Source organism: Eleutherodactylus coqui, chromosome 1, assembly GCF_035609145.1.
Source record: "Eleutherodactylus coqui strain aEleCoq1 chromosome 1, aEleCoq1.hap1, whole genome shotgun sequence".
In the NCBI taxonomy this organism is placed as follows: Eukaryota; Metazoa; Chordata; class Amphibia; order Anura; family Eleutherodactylidae; genus Eleutherodactylus; species Eleutherodactylus coqui.
The window spans coordinates 73456496-73480001 of NC_089837.1; the positions used below are offsets into that span (position 1 = coordinate 73456496).

Consider the following 23506-nt stretch of genomic DNA (forward strand, 5'->3'; position numbering starts at 1 on the left):
TGCCGTGATTGGTGTGATTTCACGCCGGCAAATCGCGGCTGTCTGCCTAGGGTTGCGTTGCGTTTTCTATTGCAATCTTATGGCAGCGGCTACGGGCAAAAATTGTGCAGGATATCCTGCCGCAGAATTTCCGCCCATGTGCAAGGGACCTAAATCTGCAGTAGACCATGCAAAATATCTGCAACATTAGCTGCAGAGTTTGCCTAAATAGAAAATCCACAGCAAATCCAGCCCTTGTAAGCATACTTGTAGGGTACGTCCAGACAGGGCGGGTTTGCTGTGAAATGTCCGCAGCAGATACGCAGTGGAAATTCCACACCATTTGGTGCAGATTTTGACATGTAATTTGAAGCAGAATTCACCCCCTCATTTGAAGAGAGGGCACAGAAAATCCAGGGCTTAAAATGGACATGCTGTGGATATAAATTCAGCACCACATGTCCACTTTCCCAGTGGATTTTTTCCGCATCGTGCGGATGAGATTTTTAAACTGTCATCCACTTTACTGCTTATTATTAATGCTGCAAAGTTTCCGTATGGAGGGTCAGCACAGAAAATCCATGGTAAATCCGCCCTCTAGTTACAACGTCCAATCAGAAGATAGTTGCTGTATCTTGCAGTAATCAGCTGTCAATTGGGTCAGCGATATCTATGGGATAGATGATTTATGTAGAGTAGAGGGGAATAAAAAAAGAGGGTCATGCATTGAAGAATTAGGAATGGACCCCAGAGAGCAGTAGTAAATCTTTTTTAGGGTTAGCTTTATTTTTTTACCTCTTTTCTTGATATCCGCAGTTATCCTTTTTTTTTAAGCATAGAGTCCCCCAGAGTTGTAGAAGGTGCAGCCGCTGGCTTATGAAGCTGGTTGACTTCAATTTTTTCCTTATAATGGCATAGTCACATGATGTGGTCAAATTGTGATCTGACCACAGATTCGGCCATCACTTCTGAATATGCAGTATGGCTGCAATTGCTATATTTGCAGTTGCCTCAGTATTTGTGCTGTGAAGCAATAGTATGATGATGGAAAGGTGATGTCTCCTGCTATGCATTACACGGTAACATAACCGCGTACCAATTCGTATTGTAGGAAAAGAACAACCTGGAGATCGACATGACGTACAAGCTGAAATCTCTGCAGCAGAGCGTGGAGAAGGAGGAAGCGGAACATAAAACTACCAAGGCACGCCTGGCTGACAAGAACAAAATCTATCAGTCTATTGAAGAGACCAAGTCGGAAGCCATGAAAGGTAGGACCTCTTTATAGGACCGGTCTGATGTAGTAAAACCCTGGTAGAGCATTCTCAGTTCACAGAAGATGGGACCTCAGTCATTACCTCCATAAATAATGGCAAATAGTCTCTCTGGCGGACTTGGCCCGCCCATGCATTACACACACAGCCAATGCATTTAATAGGCACTGTGTAATACTGTATTGTCCCTGTGGTGGCGCTGCAGTGGATTGAAGTACGGTCCCTTTCACACCGGCCAATAGATTGTTAAGATTCCCGCATCCATCGAGAAACTAAATGATTATCGTTCAGTGTAAATGCATGTGTAAAATCGTTAGCTTGTCCTTCAGTTCCTGCATGCAGACGACTGAAGGATGGATTGACCTGTCCTCTATCAATTGACTGCCTGTGTGCTATGAATGGAGGCAAGTGGGCCAGAATGATCCCCGATCCGCTCCGTCTCCATTCACTGAGCGATGATTGTTTATGTGTAAAACCATCGCCTGACACTTTTCTGCCCAATCCCCCAATTTACCCAGATCCATTTGCAACCGTATACTGTCCTCTCTTGTTTTAATTAAGTCACATAGTTCTATATCATCTGCAGATAATTTACTATAGAATCCCTCAATAGCGTTGTTAATATATGAAAAAGGATCGGTACCAGTACTGACCCCTTTTCTGGTTTTTACGATCCCTTCTGAACAGACTGTAACCCTGCAACCCCAAGTCCCTAGTTTAAACACCCCCCCCCTCTTTCCACACTCCCCAGTTTAAACACTCCCTCCCACACACACACACACCTTTTCCAGACCCCAGATTAACACCCCCCAGTCCCTAGTTTAAACATTCCTCCGACCTTCTAGCACAGCTGCACCCTCCCCATTAAGATGCAGCCCGTCCCTACAGTAGAGCCTGTAGCTGACAGCAAAGTCAGCCCAGTTCTGCAGGAACCCGAACCCCTCCTTCCTACATCAACTCTGGAGCCACTTCTTCACCTCCCTAATCTCCTGCTACCTTTCTAGTGTGGTACAGGTAGTATTTCAGAAAATACTACTATTGGAGACCTTGACCCTAAGCTTACGGCCAAATACCCTGAAATTGTTTTTAAGGATTTTCCACTTACCTCTAACTTTGTCATTGGTGCCAATGTGCACCATGATTGCTGGGTCCTCACCACCCTGGGTTCACATGTTGTCCTAACCATCACAACCAATTTTTTTCTTTGTTCCAATGCATCTATGGTAAAATTTTAAAAAAAATGAAGTTATGAACTTAAGTGTCTAAATGAAAAATCAGATTTGTGTGTCTCCATGGTAACAATATACAACCAAACCCTGTGTATTCTGATCCTTCAGTCATAACGACACTCATTGGCCTCCAGCTTCCTGATAACCTATCAAAAGTATATCTGAAAGTAGTGAGGGACAAATGGCAGTGAATATCACAGCAAAATCAGGCTATACAGGGTTGCTTTGTTGTCTGTTACCATGGAGACACATAGCTCTGCATAGGAACTGTAGCCTCAAAATATAGCTTTTATCAGTTGTGTTTTTTTTTTTTTTGTTAAGCTGCTAACTTTTTTCATTAAGATGTTAGAGGTGTAGAGGATATTGCGTGTAGAAGGAGTGGGGTTTTGAGGGGGAGTGTAGAAGAGTCGTAGAGGGAGAAGAATTAGATTAAACAAGGTGGTTGGCCTCCCTAAAGAGAGAGATGTTTGTAAAGCATGCTTAAAATTGTGGGTTTTGGGAATTAACCTAATTGGCTGGAGTAGTGCATTCCAGAGAATTGGTGCAGCTGGGGAAAAGTCTTGAATATGGGATTGTAAGGTTCTGATTAAGAAGATAGTGTAAAGTCGTTAGCAGTATTAATAACACAGGTGTTAGACAGGGATGAGGGAGGAGATATAAGGTTGTACAGCACTGTGGAGAGCTTTATGGATGAGGGTGATGAGTCTTTATTGTAGTCTGTAGTGGATGGGCATAAGGGGAGTGACTGGCACGGGGGGGGGGGGGGTGGACATGAGGGGAGTGACTGGCACAGGGTGTGGAGACCTGAGGGGAGTGACTGGCACAGGGTGTGGAGACCTGAGGGGAGTGACTGGCACAGGGTGTGGAGGCATGAGGGGAGTGACTGGCACAGGGTGTGGAGGCATGAGGGGAGTGACTGGCACAGGAGGTGGAGGCATGAGGGGAGTGACTGGCACAGGAGGTGGAGGCATGAGGGGAGTGACTGGCACAGGAGGTGGAGGTATGAGGGGAGTGACTGGCACAGGGGGTGGAGGCATGAGGGGAGTGACTGGCACAGGGGGTGGAGGCATGAGGCGAGTGACTGGCACAGGGGGTGGAGGCATGAGGGGAGTGACTGGCACAGGGGGTGGAGGCATGAGGGAAGGGATTGGAGGCATGAGGGGAGTGACTGACACAGGGGGTGGAGGCATGATGGGAGTGACTGGCACAGGGGGTGGAGGCATGAGGGGAGTGACTGGCACAGGGGGTGGAGGCATGAGGGAAGGGATTGGAGGCATGAGGGGAGTGACTGGCACAGGGGGTGGAGGCATGAGGGGAGGGATTGGAGGCATGAGGGGAGTGACTGGCACAAGGGGTGGAGGCATGAGGGCAGTGGCCGGCACAAGGGGTGGAGGCATGAGGGCAGTGACTGGCACAGGGGGTGGAGGCATGAGGGGAGTGACTGGCATAGGGGGTGGAGGCATGAGGGAGGTGACTGGCACAGGGGGTGGAGGCATGAGGGAAGGGATTGGAGGCATGAGGGGAGTGACTGGCACAGGGGTAGGAAGCCTCAGTGTAGCGGCTGAACACAAAGCTGATCCTGGCTGCTGCATTCAGGATGGATTGGACAGGGACAGTTTAGTGAAGGGGTGATGGATCAGTAGTGAGTTGCAGTAATCAAGCTAAGAATGGATCATCGCAACAGTAATAGTTTTTGATGCATCTACAGTAAGAAAAGGTTGGATTTTGGAATAGCTTGTGATGTGATGGTGACACTCAGAGCTTCCCGTTTAATTTCTTGATGTAGTCTGTGTTGTCTTTGTGTAACATTATGCATTGCTGTATCTGCTGCTCCTGGTACTTTTCAGCAGTTTAGCTCTATCCAGACAGGTAAGGGTTACATAGCTGTCCTTGAAAGATGGTATTATAGGGGAATGGTTGTAATGCCATACCTGTGACGCACAGCATGCCATTGCTAGTCAACTTAAAGCACAGCCACAGGAATCTCAGCTAGCTTCAGTCTCCCGGGGACTGCAAGAGGTCAAATGAAGTCAAGGCTAGATTCCTCCTGCATGCTACACATAGGGCTCATTCTGGGCGTCTCTGCCGGGACTCGACCCCACACACTGTGGATCTGAGAGACAAAGGTCTAACTATTCCTGAGCCAAAGTAAACACAGACCACAGTCTGCAGCCACAGGCCTGGCATCTATAAATAAGAGCCATGCAGTCGCCAGTCTGCCGGCCATTCACATGGAATTCAGGGGTTTTCCCCCCAGATTTTTGCCTAGTTTAAATTGCCATTTAATTGCCAAATATTTTAATTAGCCCGTATCGCAGTTTATTACAATTTTTGTCCTCTTTCTTGAACTGTACCTGAATGATAAAGTTGGGGGTGAGAGGTCTAAACCAAAAAATGGTAAAATTAGATTATATATAGCCCTTAGGTTTTGTTCACACGGATTCTGACATGTAATCCGCCCTGAAATCCACATATTACCTCCTATTGACCTCGATGGGACGCTCTGCTGTAGTTCATATGCCCATGAATTTACAATCCCTGCTTTATTTTAAAAAAACAAAACAAAACAGAATTGCCATGACTTTTCTTGGGCACCACGGTGGGCGACCGCACGCACAGCAGATTAGCCCTATCGAATAGGGCTAAATTCATGTGATTATCTATGGCATCTCAAGCTGCAAATCTACAGCAGAAATCAGAGAGATGGCATTGGATTTCGGCTGCCAATATCCATCATCTGATTATACCCTTCGGACAGGTGCACACCAGCATATTTTGGCGCTATGTGCTGTCTTGTGTAATTGCACGGACAACACACGGCTCCATTATAGCCAGAAGCTATGCACATGGATGATTTTCATATGGATCCATCCAAGGTCCACGTGACAAAACACATGCCACGTTCTATTCTCAGCTGTCTCCCAGATGAGAAATTAGACTTGCCAATGCATGTGACTGTACTGTGTCCGTGTATTTTGGCGCACGGACTGGTGACTGAATGTGTTCTGGTGCATTTACCAGTTCCCTCATTTTTCACTTTTTTGGGGCAAATCACAATGGACAGGGGACTACAAAGGTAATTCGAAACGTCTAAGAATTTTCCCACTGCCAATCTTGCTGCAAACTCTAAAACAAAATCTGTGTGTGTTACATACGGATTGTGCTACAAATTCACTGCGGATTTCAGGTGCATCTCGGCTTCTCTGTGCACCAGGTCCAATGTGGCGTACATTTTTGGTCTCAATTTTGAGACCTTCTTTACGTCAAGACCTGGAGTGAGAAGGCTTATGAATTTCCCTTCTATGTGTTTTACATATTTTTTACGGCTTGTTTGACAAAGGGGCATTCTTTTATTGGAAAGGGGTGTCACGAAATGTGACCTTATGCACCAACAATTGGGACGAATTTTGGCACAGGCTTTGACATAAACGAAGTCTGCTAATAGGTGATAAAAAGTTAGGCTAGACAGACGTAAAGTATGCCAGATACATCCCAGTCACTGCTGAATCTTAACGCTGTCTACTCTACATTTGCACCATCTGACTATTACAGTATTGGGGTTGTTGAACTGTTCTTTATAGTAATTAGCTAAATGTGATAACCGGAGATTTTCTGTAACCCGTAGACATGGAGAGGAAGCTGCAAGAGGAGAGGTTGTCCAAGCAGAGACTAGAGAACAACTTGCTGGAGGTGGAGAAGCAATGCTCCATGCTGGACTGCGACCTCAAACAAGCCAAGCAGAGGATTAATGAGCTGGAGTCTCTGAAGGATAAACTCCTGGAGGATGTAAGTTTACCTGCTGTACAGTTCCATTTACAAAGGGCCTGTAGGAAAGGGGGTATAGGTGATATTGCGGGTTTTTATTTTTTTGGAAACAATGTAAAATGATGACTTTGTTTCAGGTTCTCCTAAGTGTATTCTATTAACGTTTCACTTTTGCCTTTTTTTATTTGCCTTAGGTTAAAAACCTTACCTTAAAAACTGAGCAAGAGACACAGAAGCGCAGCCTGACCCAGAATGACTTAAAGATGCAGCTTCAGCAGGTGAACAGTCTTAAGATGTCCGAGAAACAGCTGAAGCAGGAGATCAACCATCTGACCGACATCAGAGCGAGCCTGGAGAAACAGAACAGCGAACTGCGCAAGTAAGAGGGCCGTCTATCCGCTTGATTCCATAAAGCTGCCGTGTTGGGAGCAGTTTGTTATGTGTTGTATGGCTGTGATCTGATGTTGGTTATGACTGTTCCTCCTCCCATCGCTTCCTTACATACAGAACTACTAGGTAAAACTCTTCATGCCGCACGCCAATCATTCAGCCTGGTACGTTTGACCGGTTAGATTAAGGCTTTAAAATGACCCTTTGGTGCCGGACAAAATTTGACCCTGGACTGGAAGGGGGGAAAGAAGTAATATTGCCGTTGGCTTTCCATTTGCAGCATTCTGCCACAGATCTGTCCATTTCCAGCCCATTTTCAAGAACTCCTCCTTTTAGATTTTGATGGGAGGATCGCTTTAATATAATACTCTAGCCTATGCAGTGGTAGAAAGAGGGCCTTACCTAATTATTTTAATGAGTCGACAGCCCATCGCCCTCCTACAACATTACCGTGGAAGCCGCGATAACACATGACCTTTTGCCAGAACGCAACTGGAAGTGGCGGCTCCGAATGTGCGTTCCACTAAGAAAATCGAATCCCCAGATGACCCTTTTTAACATACTGAACCGGATTTAATATGTATTTATCAGATCTATTCCTCCTACTAGATAAGAGGTACATCGGGTCACCTCAAACACGGCTCTCATAGTCAGCATTGTCTGCATGTGACATGAAAGGGACATTTGTCGGGGCGGTCACATCTTAAGAACAGAGGCCGTTGCATTGAACATCTCATAAGAAAAGGATTTGTTACCAAAAGTAGAATTCCCTTGTTAAGTCACTACCATGTCTTGTTTTCTGCAGAGAACGCCAAGATGCAGATGGTCAGATGAAAGAACTTCAAGACCAGCTGGAAGCTGAGCAGTATTTCTCGGTAAGGCTATAGATCCTCCAAAACAGAAATGACATTAGAGGAGTTTTGCAGACTATTTTGATTGAGGATTTATCCTTGGCTCATTAATAGTTGATCAGCTGGGGCTCGCTGCTTGAGACCGCTACCGATCAGCTGCTTGGGTATCTGCCGTCACTGGCAAAACACGCAGAATGAAGTGGAAACAGATTGCTTTGACCCCTATGAAGTGGGTGGCGCAGGTAATTGCAGGTGTTGCTCTCATTGATTTTAACGGCAGCTATGCCTGCTATTACCAGCGCCAACCACTACACAAGTTGGTGTTATCTGCTTCTCCTCTGTACCTTGTGTGTTGAGCCGGTGACATTGGATGCCCGAACAGCTGATCAGTTGGGTTCCGAGCCGCAGACCCCCAGCCGATCCACTGTTGCTAACCTAGGTCATCAATAAAAATAGTCTGGAAAACCCCTCCAAAAATAGTATGTATTATTACGTCCTAATTGTAATGTTCTGGACGCAGTAGGGCTATGGCATGCCTGGCAGATGGCACATGGCACAGGAGCTGTGCACGCTTCAGTAACCACTATCAGACATAAATCCTGGTCATTTACCTCCTAGTGACCATAGCTTCTACAGTGCTGTCATTGCTGCCCCACAATGCAGTTGTGGAAGGTGGTAGTTTACCCTGCTCCGCTGCCGGGATCCAGCGTTGCAGCCCCACTGTAGTCCTGGTGTCTGTTGTTAACAGCTGATACCACTGCAGCCTGACTTCTTCCGGTGACGTCCACTTTCACAACAGACACTGGAATAACGGCAGGCTGGAGTGCCGGATCCCGGTGATGACGGAGGAGGGATATGTACTGATCAGTGTAGTGCTATTGAATGGATGCTGTCTGGTAGTATATAGGCTTTTGTTCTTTAAAACTACTGAAAAAAACAAAACATGTATATAAGAGAAAAAACTATAAATCGCCTTTAAAATGTCCCAATACTCCAGCGTCAGAAACTCCTGCATCAGTCAAGTGTGCTGTCCATCATTAACATGATCTGTGCAATCAATCCCTGGCCTCAGCAGTCACTGCCATACATGCAAACATCAACGCTGAGGCTAGTGATTGACTGCAATGGCCACATAAACAATGAACAACACACATGATCGCTGCAGGAGCTTCCCAACCAGAGTGGCAGGATATTTAAAAGGTGAATGATGTTTCTTTCCTTATACATGGATCTCTCCCTGGCGTCAGCCAATGAAAGCTGGCACTCGATTAACCAATCACAGCCATTCAATTGTAGTGTAGCTGTCGGCGCTACTAACTGCAAGTATGGCTCCCATTGATTTCAGTGGAGCTGCGCTTGCAATTACCAGTGTCCGACACCACACAGAGGTAGGAGCAGCGCTTCCGCTCCAACACCGGTACCCCAGGGGCCCCTGCATGGATAAACCCTTTAAATATCATATTTTGAAAAAAAGCAGAATAGCAGCTGCCTCGTTAGCCTTATCCATCTCTTCATCTATGAGCATGCAAATACAGATCTCTCCATATATTGCCTATTTATGATGCTAACTACTGATTCTATCGATTGCATGTGTAGACCTTATACAAGACCCAGGTGCGCGAACTGAAGGAAGAGTGTGAAGATCAAGGGAAACTTTATAAGGAGATGCAGCAGAAAGTTCAGGAGCTCCAGGACGAGAGGTGAGTTAACAGATCAGCGACTAGAGGTATAAAACTTAGATTAAGTTAACCATTCCCACAGGTTGAACTCTTCCAATACACCCTGCTTATGACGACTGATATATGTAACTTCTGTGATTAACAACCTAGGATATGGCTATTGGGTGACAAAACCAGATCTCCATGGTATCTAGCGTGGAGGGAATGGTTACCTCTCCCTGGTCCTATACCTCCTTCCCATTTCTCCACTATATCATTTCCTTCCTTTTACAGCTAGAAAAAGCTACATAGGGACTTGCAGGAGCAGATTGGAGGTCAGGGTCGCCCTTTTTAGGGTAAGTGCTCCAAATTGCTAGGGTGAGACTAGGCAATATTAGTGAGCTTTATTACTATTAGTCTGCACATTGCATTACTCACTATTGGATGGCCATTAAGTTATGTTTTATTTCTATATTAAGGGAGTTTGTCATCAAAGCTATGTCCCCCAATCACTGCTAGCACTTTTCTTGTTCTTCATACCCTTTTCACTACCACGAAAATTAGGTTTATTCAGATAGGCTGTTGAGCTGGCAATCGCCCCAAGGGCGGTCCCAATACCAGCAAGTGCTTTGGTTCTGTGTGATGTGGCCGGCCAGAGCCTCTGATTTCATAAGAAAAAGTTTGACATCACCAACTGAAGTCTCATTCGTTTGCACCCTTTCGCTTACATGGTGCGCTTTGTGCTAGGGACAGCTTGCTCACTGATCTACTGCAGATGCGCTGCAGACCTGCGTGTATTTTTCTGTCTGATGATACTCGCCGTACGGGATAAATAATGCACTATTTTAGAGATCAGACGGACATGGCAATACCAAATGTTTAGAGTTTTTTTTTTTAAAGACTTTTTAATAGAGATGAGCGAGTTTACTCACTAAGGCACAGTACTCGAGCGAGTAGTGCCTTAGCCGAGTATCTCCCCGCTCGTCTCTAAAGATTCGGGGGCCGGCGCGGGTGACAGGTGAGTTGCGGGGGGGGGGGGGGGGGAAGAGGGAGAGAGAGATCTCCCCTCCATTCCTCCCCGCCGGCCCCCGAATCTTTAGAGACGAGCGGGGAGATACTCGGCTAAGGCACTACTCGCACGAGTAATGTGCCTTAGCGAGTACATTGGCTCATCTCTAATTTTTAATTATAAATACGAGAAAAGGTTGTTTTTTTGTGTTTTTTTTAAATTATCGTTTATTTTTTTTACAATAATATGTTAAAAATTCCCAAATTTTAACTTTTTTTTTAAACTTGTGATAGTTTAATCACTAATACCATATACTGCAATACTTTATTGCGGGCACCACTGACAAAACCAGTTTGCACTTTCCTTATCCTGAAGTTGCAAAAACTAAATCACTAGATCACTAAAAAAGAGTGTTTTTTTTTCTTTCCTTCTCTTTCTAGGGACTCTCTGGCTGCTCAGCTGGAGATCACACTGACCAAGGCGGACTCTGAACAGCTGGCACGCTCCATTGCTGAAGAGCAGTACTCTGACCTGGAGAAGGAGAAGATCATGAAGGAGCTAGAGATCAAGGAGATGATGGCTCGTCATAAACAAGAGCTTGCAGAGAAATATGCCACCATTAGTTCAGTACGTAGATGGGGATGAGTCAATAGTGGTCTTAGTAAGCTTGTAGATACAACTGTCCAATTCTGGGATCCTGGGTTTATTAAATGGGTCACAATGTATTTGTAGAGTCCTTTCCAGGTAAGTTTATTACTTTAACGTCTGCTAATGTGTGCATCTTTCTCATTTAGCTCGAGGAAGCGAACAAGACGCTAACTACAGATGTGGCTAATTTGGCTAATGAGAAGGAAGATCTGAACAACAAACTCAAAGATACCCAAGAACGTGAGTTGTCCTTATATTCAAGGGGGATGAAAGCAGCTTACTATTAGAGTTGATTTAATGGGATGATGAAGTCAGCGCTCTCATTGTTTTGTATAGACTTGTGAATCAAGAGAAGTCATTCGCTCATCTCATACTCACTAGGCCCCCCTTCCCTAATGAGATTACTCATTTACACCATATCTAAAAAATAGGCATCTACTGTATGTATCTTAACCTTCTCATTCTTATGATGTCTTTCATCTACAGAAATTCAGTATCTGAAGGAAGAAGGAACCACCATCGTGATACTTAAGTCACAGTTTGAGAAGCAACTGCTAACTGAGAGAACCTTGAAGACGCAGGTAACGTTACTGACCAACCCCTGGGGCCCTGCTGGTCTCATAGCTTACTGGACAGTATGGGTGATGGCGTCATACAGGTTGAGGTGACTTAATCCTTCAGTTGCACCTGAAAGAAATGTGTTCTGCCAACAGCTTTAGGCCTTCTTCACATGGGTTTATTATGGCTTTTCTTTGCACAGAGCTGTAATAAGGCACCCACAGAAGTGCACGGGGCCATCACTGAACCTCTATATTTTCAAATAGAGGAGTTTGTTTTCTGTGCGAATCCAAGAAAAAGTGACATGGCCTTTGGATGATACAGCTGAACATTATTTCTACGGGAAATAGATCTGTACTTGCAGTGTGCAAACTCCCTGTTACCCAATAGTATATAGTAGAACGGGACTCCTTGTGCCACCATACGGGCTCCATCGTGTTTAAGGATATTAATAAGATCAAAAGTGTCACTAGCATTGATCTGGTAAAGAGTTTTTATCAGTATCGCAAGTTATTCGCAGGATAGGGGCTAACTTGCCGATCGGTGGGGCTCCGACCTCTGAGCCCCCCCCCCCCCCCCCACTGGGGGTCTGATGTCCCCCATACTCCTGACTGTGAGTGTACTGCATCCTCACAGTGAGGAGGAGACTGAATGGAGCACTGGTTGCTGTATTTGTTTTCAATGGGACTAGCTGAGAGTCTAGCTCTTGGACACTTTCCTCAGCCCCGTTGACTTGAATGTAGCAGAGGCCACATATGCTTGGCCAACAATTTATTCATTCTGTCGTCACTATGGGGAAGTGGGTTAAGCAACCCCGCAATGACAGGCAGAGAGGGACATGGGACCGCAGTTGTCGAGATCAGCAAGTTATTCCCTATCCGGTGGATAAGGTTCAACTTATGCTTACGGGGTCGTACCAGGATCACATTTATAATCTTGTGCTTCCTCCCATATGTACCCATACAGACAATGCTTGCTGCTGGTGCGCAAATACCTCGCAGCCTCATGTAGCTTCTTTAAATCCTCTATGTTCCATTCTCATATGCAGGGTCCTGATTTTTTTCTTAACTCTTTTATAGGCTGTGAACAAGCTAGCCGAGATCATGAACAGGAAAATTCCCACCAAGGGCGGACCCGACGCCGATGTGCGCAGGAAGGAGAAGGAGAATAGGAAGCTGCAATTAGACTTGAAATCTGAGAGGGAAAAACTTTCACACCTTGTTGTCAAGTACCAGAAAGAGATGAATGAGATGCAGGCGGTAAGGAGACACGTGAAAACTAGAGTTCTTAGACTAATACTGAAGTTTCTGACCGGTTGTACACTGGGCAGGAAGGGCGGATCTGTCTACATAAATGTTGTTGCCCATTTTAAAGTTATTTTATTTTCTTCACAGCAAATTGCAGAAGAGAGTCAGGTTCGAATTGAGCTTCAGATGGCGCTAGACAGCAAAGACAGCGACATTGAGCAACTGCGGTCACAGCTGCAAACCATTCACATAGGCATGGATAGCACAAGTATCGGCAGTGGGCACGGTGACACGGACAATGATGATGGATACCCAGGTAATGCCCTTGGTCTTTTAAGTTACCGTCTTGGAGAAGACCCCTTTGACCTGCACTATGTGATCATTCCTGGCGCACACAGTCCTGTGATAAGTCAGGTAGCATGACTTGCTAATACCTCTTGATATACGCTCAATGGTAAATTCACACAGACCTCAATATTTACCAATGACTTTAGTACAGCTCTGCCGATAGCTGTAACTATCAAGTCTTAATGCTACAGTAGCATTGAGTCGCACACACTGGATAATCAATGCATTCATATGGATGGAAATTAAAGATACTGTGTGAATACGAGGTGCTTACTCATCAGTAAGGTTAATTGAAAGTCCCCGACAACATCTTTGCAGGTGATGTCCTAAGATATAAACTTTTCCCCTGTGCACAGGAGAAGGGATAAGTGTCTGATTGATAGGGATCCAACCGATCAAGAGAACTTTGATTCCATGCCACCCCATATGAATGAAACGACTGGCAAGCATGTGCGCTGCCAGTCCATTCATCTCTATGGACTCTTGAAGAGCAGCAGAGTACAGCGCTCAGTTATTTCCGGCCATCCCATAGTAGTAAATGCAGTGCACATGCTTGGTCGCTGCTTCGTTCATCTCTGATAACGGGACCCAATATTTGCCCCCCCCCCCCCCCCCCCCACTGATCAGATACGTAATGCCCTGGCCTCTGGATGAGTTTAAGTCTTGGGACAACCCTTTTAAATAAATTCATCAAATCATGTTAGATCGCTTTTAGTACAGATATCTCCTTTTTTTGGTGGACTAAGGCTGGATTCACACGGGCATATACCAGCTGGGTTTTCACACCCGGCCGATATACGCTGCCCCTCTAATGCATTGGTTTACAATGCATCAATGCACATGGGCGTATTTCTGCAGCATAAAAGAGCCCAGCAGGGCAAGATAGTGCATTTCAGCTGGGCACTTTTACACTGGCAGCGGCTGCATAGACTCCTATGGGAGCCTATGACAGCTGCCCAAGAAGGGAGGTGGGATGGAGTTTAGCAGTGTGACTCTTCGCCCCTAGCCGGCTGTTTGCAATGGTAGGGGATGGAGCTAAGCTCCGCCCCCTCCAATCGCTGACTGCGACAAGGGGCAGAGAGGAGGCGGAAGCTTAGCACACTAGCTCCCGCCCCGTCCTGCCTCCTCTCCTTGCTGAGAGAGGGGTAGGGAAGAGGGAGACACAGTTTAGCAGAGCTAAACTATCTTCCCCCTTCCCAACGCCATTGCCACTTCGGTGTATATGCGCCGGGCCAGGGCCGTCTGAATGGGAGCACAAATGATTTGTGCGCCCATTCACATGTTTTTACTGTGCCGGCGGGCGCATGTAAAGATGCCTACGGCCGTGTAATTCATCTCTAAAGCTGTATATTGATGTGAAAACCATCAATAGGAGATTGGCAGCAGTCTGCCACTTGGGACCTCTGACGGCCAACTAATATGGATACCTGTGCTACCATACCTGGCCACTGCTGAATGGATGGTGCTCTGAGAATTCTGGCTTTCCATAGCATCTTCTTATCAGCTGATTAACAGGGGTCCCGAATGGCAGATCCCTGCCGACCTGCTATTGATGACATTTACCCACTAAAACTCTTTGGTGATACTCCTTATATACCCACCAAGCTAGCCGAAGACACGTCACATCCTTCATGGGCTACACCACATTGCCATTGTCGAAAGTAGGAGGTGGTCATAGTAATGTGTATATTATAAAGGCTTTCCATGTCTGTCGGCATATCTCCCTTTCCTGGTGGGGCTTATGATTAAGAAAAGGTCCAATGCTCCTTGTATAAAGGGACAATCTTTGTATATGATAGGGATTATTTTAATTTTACCATGTTGTGTTAAGCCTATGTCCACCGTCGCAGCCAAATGATGTTTCGTTCCAATGAAAGTAAAGTAAAAAATGAAGCATCTTTCCTATCGTATTGTTTCCACAGCTCCTATGCAGACTATGCGTCTCCGTAGTAATGCAGTAATCTTGCAGTCCCATACTTTTTCCTTCGTCCCCTAATGTATGCTTTATATACAGTGCGTTTGGTATGTTAGCCAGCAGTTGAAGACAGAAAAGTGTACGAGATTGCAGGATTACACTAATTAATTTGTAACAGCCAAACCAAAACGATGGGAAATGTTTATTAATTACTTTTGAAGAGCTATTTAATTTTCCATTTTATATCCATTGAGAGAATAAAGAAATAGTTTGTAAAGGTAGACATAGCCTATAAAAGCTCTGGACACCTTTTGAGAGGAGGGGGATTTTTTTCACTTAAATGCATGTATTTTGGGCAGGCTATCATTTTTGCAGTAGGGTTTAATTTAAAATCTAGCACCATTTATCTACTGCAGCTTCTACATGTAGGTGTATATAGAAACTGCAGTCTAGTCTCAGTTGGAGATCCGTCAGTAAGGCTGGACTGGCGGCTTAGGACTCTTTTACAGGACGGCATAATTGGAACAAGCATGCAGCCGGCGATGAGGTAGCGATTGTACATCGTTCTCTTGGCACACATTTACACTGAACAATAATTGGGTAGTTTCGATCATTCATTGAATGATACCCGCACCTCTGGTTACCCCTCCTGCTACTGCTTTCTATTCTTCAAATCGTTGCCACAACTGTTTATACAAAAAGATTTGCAGCAGGCGATCAGTGATTTCTGGGTCCGCATGAAAGATGCAATAAGCGATGATCTAACGATTTATCCCTGCATGCATTTACGCATAGTAGTTATTGTGCAAATCAGTCGATCTAACGATTATTCGCACGATATCCCAGCCCTTATCTCTCCTCTCCTGCACTTTTATCAGCTGGTCTATGACCACAACATATATTAGCTGATAAGATTGTGCAGGAGAGGAGAGAGCAGAGGGAAAATTATATCAGCTGAAAACAGCTCAAACGAACAACCTTAAAGGGGTTGTCCCGCGAAAGCAAGTGGGGTTCAGCACTTCTGTATGGCCATATTAATGCACTTTGTAATGTACATCGTGCATTAAATATGAGCCATACAGAAGTTATTCACTTACCTGTTCCGTTGCTAGCGTCCCCGTCTCCATGGTGCCGTCTAATTTTCAGCGTCTAATCGCCCGATTAGACGCGCTTGCGCAGTCCGGTCTTCTCCGTGTTGAATGGGGCTGCTCGTGCTGGAGAGCCGCTCCTCGTAGCTCCGCCCCGTCTTGTGTGCCGATTCCAGCCAATCAGGAGGCTGGAATCGGCAGTGGACCGCACAGAAGACCTGCGGTCCACCGAGGGTGAAGATCCCGGCGGCCATCTTCACAAGGTAAGTAAGAAGTCACCGGAGCGCGGGGATTCGGGTAAGTACTATCCGGGTTTTTTTTTCAACCCCTGCATCGGGTTTGTCTCGCACCGAACGGGGGGGGGGGGGGGGGGGCTATTGAAAAAAAAAAAAAAACCCGTTTCGGCGCGGGACAACCCCTTTAAGCAATGGTGGCCCTGTAGAAACGCGGAGCCCATCAGGTTGCTGAGCAAGAAATCAATCAGTAGTCGCTGGTCACTTCATTTCAGCTTACTGAAACTACCAGTGAGCGAGTCCTTGCTCCGTGTAAACAGGCAGTCGTTCATCTTTGAATAACTGCCTGTTCGCAGTGAATGCAGGCAGGCCGCCGGGAGAGATCTCTGGCCCGCGCCGCCTCCATTCACTGAATGACTATCACTCCTATGTAAAAGCACAGGCGCCATAGTCGTCCCATGTAAAAGTACCCTAAACTGTCCGTCCAGTATCACAAATGGATCTCCTGTTGAGATGCGGACTGCAGTGTCTATAGACTTTGATATGTAGAAGATGCAGAAGACAAATGGTGCTAACTTGTTAATTACTAAAATAATGGCCCACAATGCCTGCATTTAAGTGAAACACCTCCCCAAATAGCTTTGAAAGTAAATGGGCTGTGAAGAATTTGATGGAAAGTGGTAATCCGTCCTTAAATCGAACAGGCAGGGGTCTTTACATTACCAAGAGCTAGAAGGTTTTGTCACCAATGCAATGCTAAATCATCTGGTATATTAGTGTTAGCAATTCCCAAATGGTCTCTAGAGCGCTAAATCTCTTCTTGGACCAAGTTTCACCCAAGAGAAGACTATATTAAAGAGGTTTTCCCACCGCCGACAGCTGGGACCCCCACCGATCATACTGGTGTGGCATATCCTGGTGATGGGAATACCCCTTTTTAAGGGTTCTAATGTAATAAGTGTAGAATTGCTCTTAGACCGCCTCCTCCCCAGAACGTTCGTGCTCTCATGTATTTGGTTCCTGTTGGATATAACCGTGTTTTTCTCCCTTCTTTACTTACAATATCTCTTCCTACCTTCTCATCTGCACTCTTCCTTCCGGTTCTGTGCCGGGTTTCCAGTTCACATCACTCAATCCCGTACTACGGAGTCCATGTCATTCACCTACCAGCGTTCCTCTACTTCTGTCAGCATTGGCACTAAGCCCTCCCGTACTCGCTTGCTTTTCAACTCTGGTTCTGATACGGACTCAGAGGAAGAAGCAATACCCCGTGCACGAGTCTGTACAGATCCTGATAGCGATGACAACGAAGGTGACATCGCTGTGTGACCCCCATAACGTGTTGTCACTGGCACCTGTCTAACACTTGTTCCCCTGGACACACAAGTCTATAACTGCAGGGACCGGCATGGCATGACTACTACTGACCGCATGTACTATATGGCTGTAGAGTAATCCGTGAAATAAGGGATATGTCTACCACTGACCCACAGGATATACAGAATCATCAAGCGATCACACCCTTCATGTTGTGTATGTGTACAATACACTGCAACGCCCACATGGGGATGATATACTGCGGATTTTCTGCAACGGATTTGCCTGCAAAAAATCACAGCATATTACATTCCTAGCAAAGTGGATGAGAGCGCCACAGATGTAATCCACACCGTATGTAAACAATACACAGAATCCGCAGTGGAACTGACCTGCGGTGTGGATTTCACATCCACAGTATTTTATGCTGCGGATTTTCACCGCAAATTTCACCCTTTGCAATGCATAGTTTTTCACTGCTTTTTGCCCACCCGGAATATATAATATATTGTCTCCTTGATGTATCAGTGGGAGGAAGGAACTCTTAAAATGTAAGCTTTTTCAGATATGCATTATAATGAAAAGAAAATACAGAGACGTGCAAAAAACATACATTTTAACATGCTTTTTTCTATTATTTACAACCATTCACAGAGGTTTTATGCAGCTTAGGGTGGTCTCACATCTGTGTTGGACCCTCTGGTTGGAGGTTCTGCTGCAGATCTGGCAGAAAAAGCGTTGCATGAAGCACTTTTTCTTCCGGCCAGACAAACCCTATTATAGTCAGTAGGGTCCGTTCAGCGCTGTTCGGTTCCATCCTTAGGCGGAGCCATTCGGTCATGGAGTTTTCCTTTTCTGCCCCTCGAAAGGAGCAGGAAATCGTAACCCTGATCGCAGGTGTAAAGTCACCCTTACTTACAGTTTTCAGTACCAAAATACAGAATGGCGCATGTGATGTTTTGGTTTTTTACACGCCTCTATAGAAACCTCAAGTAGGTGGCAATCATTTTATAGAGTAGCTGCACTGTTGGGCGCCTGTCCATGGGCATTTTTGCATTGCGTTCCCCGTGGCGATAATCTGGCCGCGGGGAAGGCTTTTCTTAGTGTTGCTATAGAAAGCGCAGCCACCCTGTCCACGAGCGGAGAATCATAGCGATTCTCCGCTCGCGGTCGGCAAATCGCAGCATGCTGCGAATTGCCGCAATTTTCTGCTGTGAGCCTATCTGTCAGATAGGCTCACCGCGGAGATCCGTCAAGTGGTTCCTGCTCCCCGGCGGTGGCTCCCGCAGCGGAGATCCGCTGCAGGCTATCGCAACGCCCATGGACAGGCAGCCTTCAGAAACTTTTGACATGTTTTAGCAACATGTTAACCCTTTCCAATCCACTGTCTGACGTCTGAAGACATTTTGATTGAAGGCTGTACAGCTACCGATGTCGAAAGATGTCCGGCAGGGTATTCTTACTGTATATTACCGGCCGTACCGTTGTCGGGGGCCTCTCCAGCATGTCACATACTGCAGTACTGGCTGTAGCCAGCAGATGGCACCATTGTATGATGGCAGAAAGAGAAAGCCCCCTAGGAAACCCTGATTCCAAAATTGGATTGCAAAGGGTTAAAAGTTTTGACTGGTAGGGGTCTGAGTGCAGAGACACTGAAATGAAGGGATAGAAGCACTCCCCTTAGCTCTCTCCCCCTTGGGCTGTGATTATTTCTGGTTCGCTCTTCACAGCAGCTGAAGGTGAACACATAGACGTCTGTATGTAATTATTTAACTATCAAGAAGAGCCAACAATTAATGATCACAGCCTAAGGGGCACAGTGCTCAGGAGGAGGAGGAGTAGAGGAATGGCACAGTGCTAAGGAGGATGCTCTAGAATCTCACATGATAGAAATATCAAATCGCTGCTGGACCTTTACCTTTTAGGAAGCTTCTGTTAATACCAATTACGTCATTGACATCTACAGTAATAATGGTGATCTGCATTGATTTCCCCCAAAAGCAATTTAAATTTAATGAAACCTGAAGTCCAGTCTGCCCTACAGACATTAAACGTGCATTACATTTTATCAGTATAACTGGCCGTTTGTAGAATGGAGCTCCCGTCCTGTGTATATCGTGGACAGCACCATATACCCTCTCACATTTAGTCCATGTAGCATCCCTCATCACCGATAGAAACCACTCTGAGCAGGTGAAATAATGGGAGAACACTCTACGGAATCGGGTCACAGACTCACTATAGGATTGCTTTGCCTTGAATGCTTGTAGCTTTGGATCATCGCTGCTCGGTTGTAAATCTGTAGTATTGTTTGAGGCGACTGATGTTCTCTGGGTAATATGTGTTCTTCACGTCCCTACAGAGTCCAGGCTGGAGGGGTGGTTGTCACTTCCTGTGCGGAACACTAAGAAGTTTGGATGGATTAAAAAGGTGAGTGTATTGGCTTCTTCAGGCGAACATATTGTTACACGAAATACCAATCTGCCACATATATGGCGCAAAATCCACGCACAATAAAGATTGCAGCATGTTCTATCTTGGCCCATGTTACGCGCATATGCACGCCAAAATAGTGCATGGATAACGGTGGCCCGCACAAGTACACAAAGTCATTGTGTACTTGCTGCATGCCACACGAGTGTCACAAACGTTCGGCATGCAGCGAATTACACTTGTGTGCAGCCACCCTATGAGGTGCACAGGTCAGAGGATTATTTCATTTTGCTATGAAGATGGAAAGCATTAGAGTCTGGAATTAGAAAAATATGGCCACTTTCTTCCATAAACAGCGCCACACCTGTCCTTAGGTTGTCTGTGGTACTGCAGCTCGATTCCATTTACTTCAATAGAGTTGATCTGCAGTACTAGACACAACCCATGGAGACACGTGATCCTGCTTTCTAATCATGTACAGCTAAAACCTGATATAATGTGTCACGTTTGGCTACATATTACAATACACTGCTTTGTTCATTTGCTTATCTTTGCTTTTTTCTCTTCTAGTACGTAGTGGTTAGCAGCAAGAAAATTCTGTTTTATGACAGCGAGCAGGATAAAGAACTGTCGAATCCATCCATGGTGTTGGATATAGAGTAAGTATTCAGAATCACTCTTGTATGTACATTTTCCTCAGAAAGTCACCCTCATGGGTTAAACATAATAGTTTGGAATTGACATTCTAGCTATTCATACAAAATTAAGGAAAGAGTAAGAATGGTAAAGAATATTGCAGTTTTCATAATGGCCATTAGGTGTCAGCACACTCCAGTAAGCCATTTCACTTTACAGCATGCAGTGAAATTTCGCAAATAATATTTACATTGTTAATTTAGTTTTTTTTTACTCAGCACTTGTCTTATGTTTACAGTAAGCTATTCCACGTGCGGCAGGTAACTCAGACAGATGTGTATCGAGCAGATGCTAAAGAGATTCCTCGGATTTTCCAGGCAAGTAAAACACGGATAGTTTCATCTGCAAGGTTTAATACTGTAACTGTTCAGGTTTTACATGGATATTACATGGATTAGATATACCGTATCAGAGTGATTTGGTATGATCTGATCCCCGAGAGGCCCGCTGATTGGTAAACGATTACTGACTTCTGTTCTGAGTGGAGAAATGATTGCTGTATACTAGTTGATGTGCTATAAAAGTTCCCGAAGACCTATATTTACACTGGCCACTATACTACAGCGACCTATCTAATAGAGCGTTGGACCTCCTTTGGCCTTCTGAATCTCAACAATTGGTCATGGCGCCCATCCGCAGCGATCGATGGACCCAGGAGCTTGAACTGTTTTCACCTGGGGTCATTGAGTCATGCTGCTTATGCCCATTTCTGAGCTCCCATCAGCATGGTATAACAGAAATCTAGATTCATTTGACTAGGCGATGATTTTCCGCTGCTCAGTGATACAAGTTTTGCCCTCTTGCCTTTTCTGTTTCTCTTAGATAGCAGTGGCGCTGGTCATCTGCTGTTCTAGCCCATCCATTATAAGGAACAACGAGTTGATTGGACACGTTGTTTGGAGCACCATTGTTATTTTTGGCTGCAATTTACATAACTGTGTTCTTCAGGACAATTCCTGACATCCTCCTCTGACCCCTTTCATTGACTAGTTGTTTGCATCCACATGATGCCTTTTTTGCTAGATGTTTTCCCTTGATCACACCATTCTTTGTATACTTTCCACAGTGTTGTATGAGAAAAGCTCACAAGGTTGGCGATATATTTCACACCCCCAGCTACTCTAGCACCGGTGGGCAAGCCTCATTTAAAGGCACTCAGATTGCTGGATTTTCCCATCAAATGTGGATTCACACTATACTGATCCACAGAAAACGAATCCCTTGATTTTTTTGCTGCACTCCAGGGTCAGGGGTTTGATATCCATACAGGGACGCTCCAAAGGACCAGGGGCTCTAATAAAGTGGCCATTCAGTGTATTCATTTTTTCTTCTCTTTTTAATAGACTCCCTCTCAGATTTCATTTTTTTTCTAGATTACAATTTCCTAATAATGACAGGTGTGACACCGTTTAATACGTGTTCTCGATTATTTACCGGTTTGTGTTTTCTGCTAATATTTTTCCCCCCACAGATTTTATATGACAATGAAGGAGAATGCAAAAAAGAGCAAGAATTCCCAGTGGATCCTGGGGAAAAATCGAACTATATCTGTCACAAAGGACATGAGTTCATTCCCACGTTATACCATTTCCCGACAAGCTGTGACGCCTGTATGAAGCCCCTGTGGCACATGTTCAAGCCCCCTGCTGCCTTAGAATGCCGGCGCTGCCATATCAAGTGCCACAAGGACCATATGGATAAAAAAGAGGAAATGATAGCACCTTGCAAAGGTACGTGTGAAATAAGGCCTCTCCACGCAGGGCTGCACATTAGACATATCATCACTCCATCTAGACCTATGAAGAGTTAGTCATAAAGGCACAAGTTCATCGTCTTTGTCTCAAAGATCCCAACTGCAATCATTAACTCATTAGCGATGGCCAATACGCCTTTTTACTGACCTCAGTAATGGGTTTTAAGCCAGCACATACATCTTTTGCTTGGCTGACTACTGACATTCAGTGGCAACTGCAGCATGTAAGCAGATGACGGTAAGGGGGCTTCTTCTGTCACCCATCAGCACCCTGCAATGTGATTGCAAGGTACCGATGGGTTCCCATGGCAGCCTATGGCCTCATGTCCACAGGGAAAATGAGGCCCGCCGCGGATTTTTCACGTAGAATCCGTAGTGGGTCCCTCCTGCCCCGCGGACACGAGGCCTAAAAATAAGAATAAACTCACCTGCTCCTGACGATGCGGATCTTCCTTCCTTCGCGGCCGGATCTTCTTTCTTTGGCCCGGCGGATGTGCTCGGCCAGGCCGAAGAAAGAAGATCCGGCCGCGAAGAACAACCGCATCGTCCGGAGCAGGTGAGTTTAACTCTGGTACGTATCTCCCGCAGATCCGGACGGCTTCCATAGGCTTTAATAGAAGCCAGTGGGAGCCGTCCCCGCGGGAGACCCGCACGAAAATAGAGCATGTCCATTTTTTTCCCGCACGCGGATCCGCGCCTGACGGGAAAAATGACATCCGCAGGTATTTAACTACCTGCGGGTGTCCAATGCATTCCTATGGGGCGCGGATCCGCGTGCGGGAAAAACGCTGCGGATTTTAAATATTAATTTCCCCGCGGACATGAGGCCCAAGGCCTGACAAAGGCCTCCATATCTGACATGTAACGCAGCCTATTAAACCCTACTTCTGTCACGGTCTAATTGACTGCTGCCATAGGCTTAGTAAAATGCACTACACAAGTAAGGCAGTGTACTACCCTAGTGATTGAATTTTTAAGTCCCCTTGGGGGACTAAAAATAGCATTAAAAAGTTCAGTAAAGTTTAATTTAAAAGAAAAAAAAAAAACGAAAAGCTATGATCTCTCCGATAATGCATTGCTGTACTTCTGTGCATCATCTCTTACAATAGCAATCA

At 45.5% G+C, this 23506-nt stretch overlaps 1 protein-coding gene across 2 annotated transcripts in view; it reads left to right on the forward strand.

The window, feature by feature from the left end:
• The window catches only part of ROCK2 (Rho associated coiled-coil containing protein kinase 2), a 147590-nt gene that overhangs the window by 114275 nt on the left and 9809 nt on the right, over positions 1-23506 (forward strand). For both annotated transcript variants that reach the window (XM_066597210.1, XM_066597220.1), the window contains exons 17-30: positions 1091-1250; positions 6108-6268; positions 6442-6626; positions 7443-7512; positions 9085-9188; positions 10596-10782; positions 10950-11043; positions 11290-11384; positions 12441-12620; positions 12756-12924; positions 19872-19939; positions 20513-20601; positions 20877-20955; positions 22110-22368. In XM_066597210.1, coding sequence (XP_066453307.1) covers positions 1091-1250; positions 6108-6268; positions 6442-6626; positions 7443-7512; positions 9085-9188; positions 10596-10782; positions 10950-11043; positions 11290-11384; positions 12441-12620; positions 12756-12924; positions 19872-19939; positions 20513-20601; positions 20877-20955; positions 22110-22368 — 1900 coding nt within the window. The remainder of the gene's footprint in view (positions 1-1090; positions 1251-6107; positions 6269-6441; positions 6627-7442; positions 7513-9084; positions 9189-10595; positions 10783-10949; positions 11044-11289; positions 11385-12440; positions 12621-12755; positions 12925-19871; positions 19940-20512; positions 20602-20876; positions 20956-22109; positions 22369-23506) is intronic.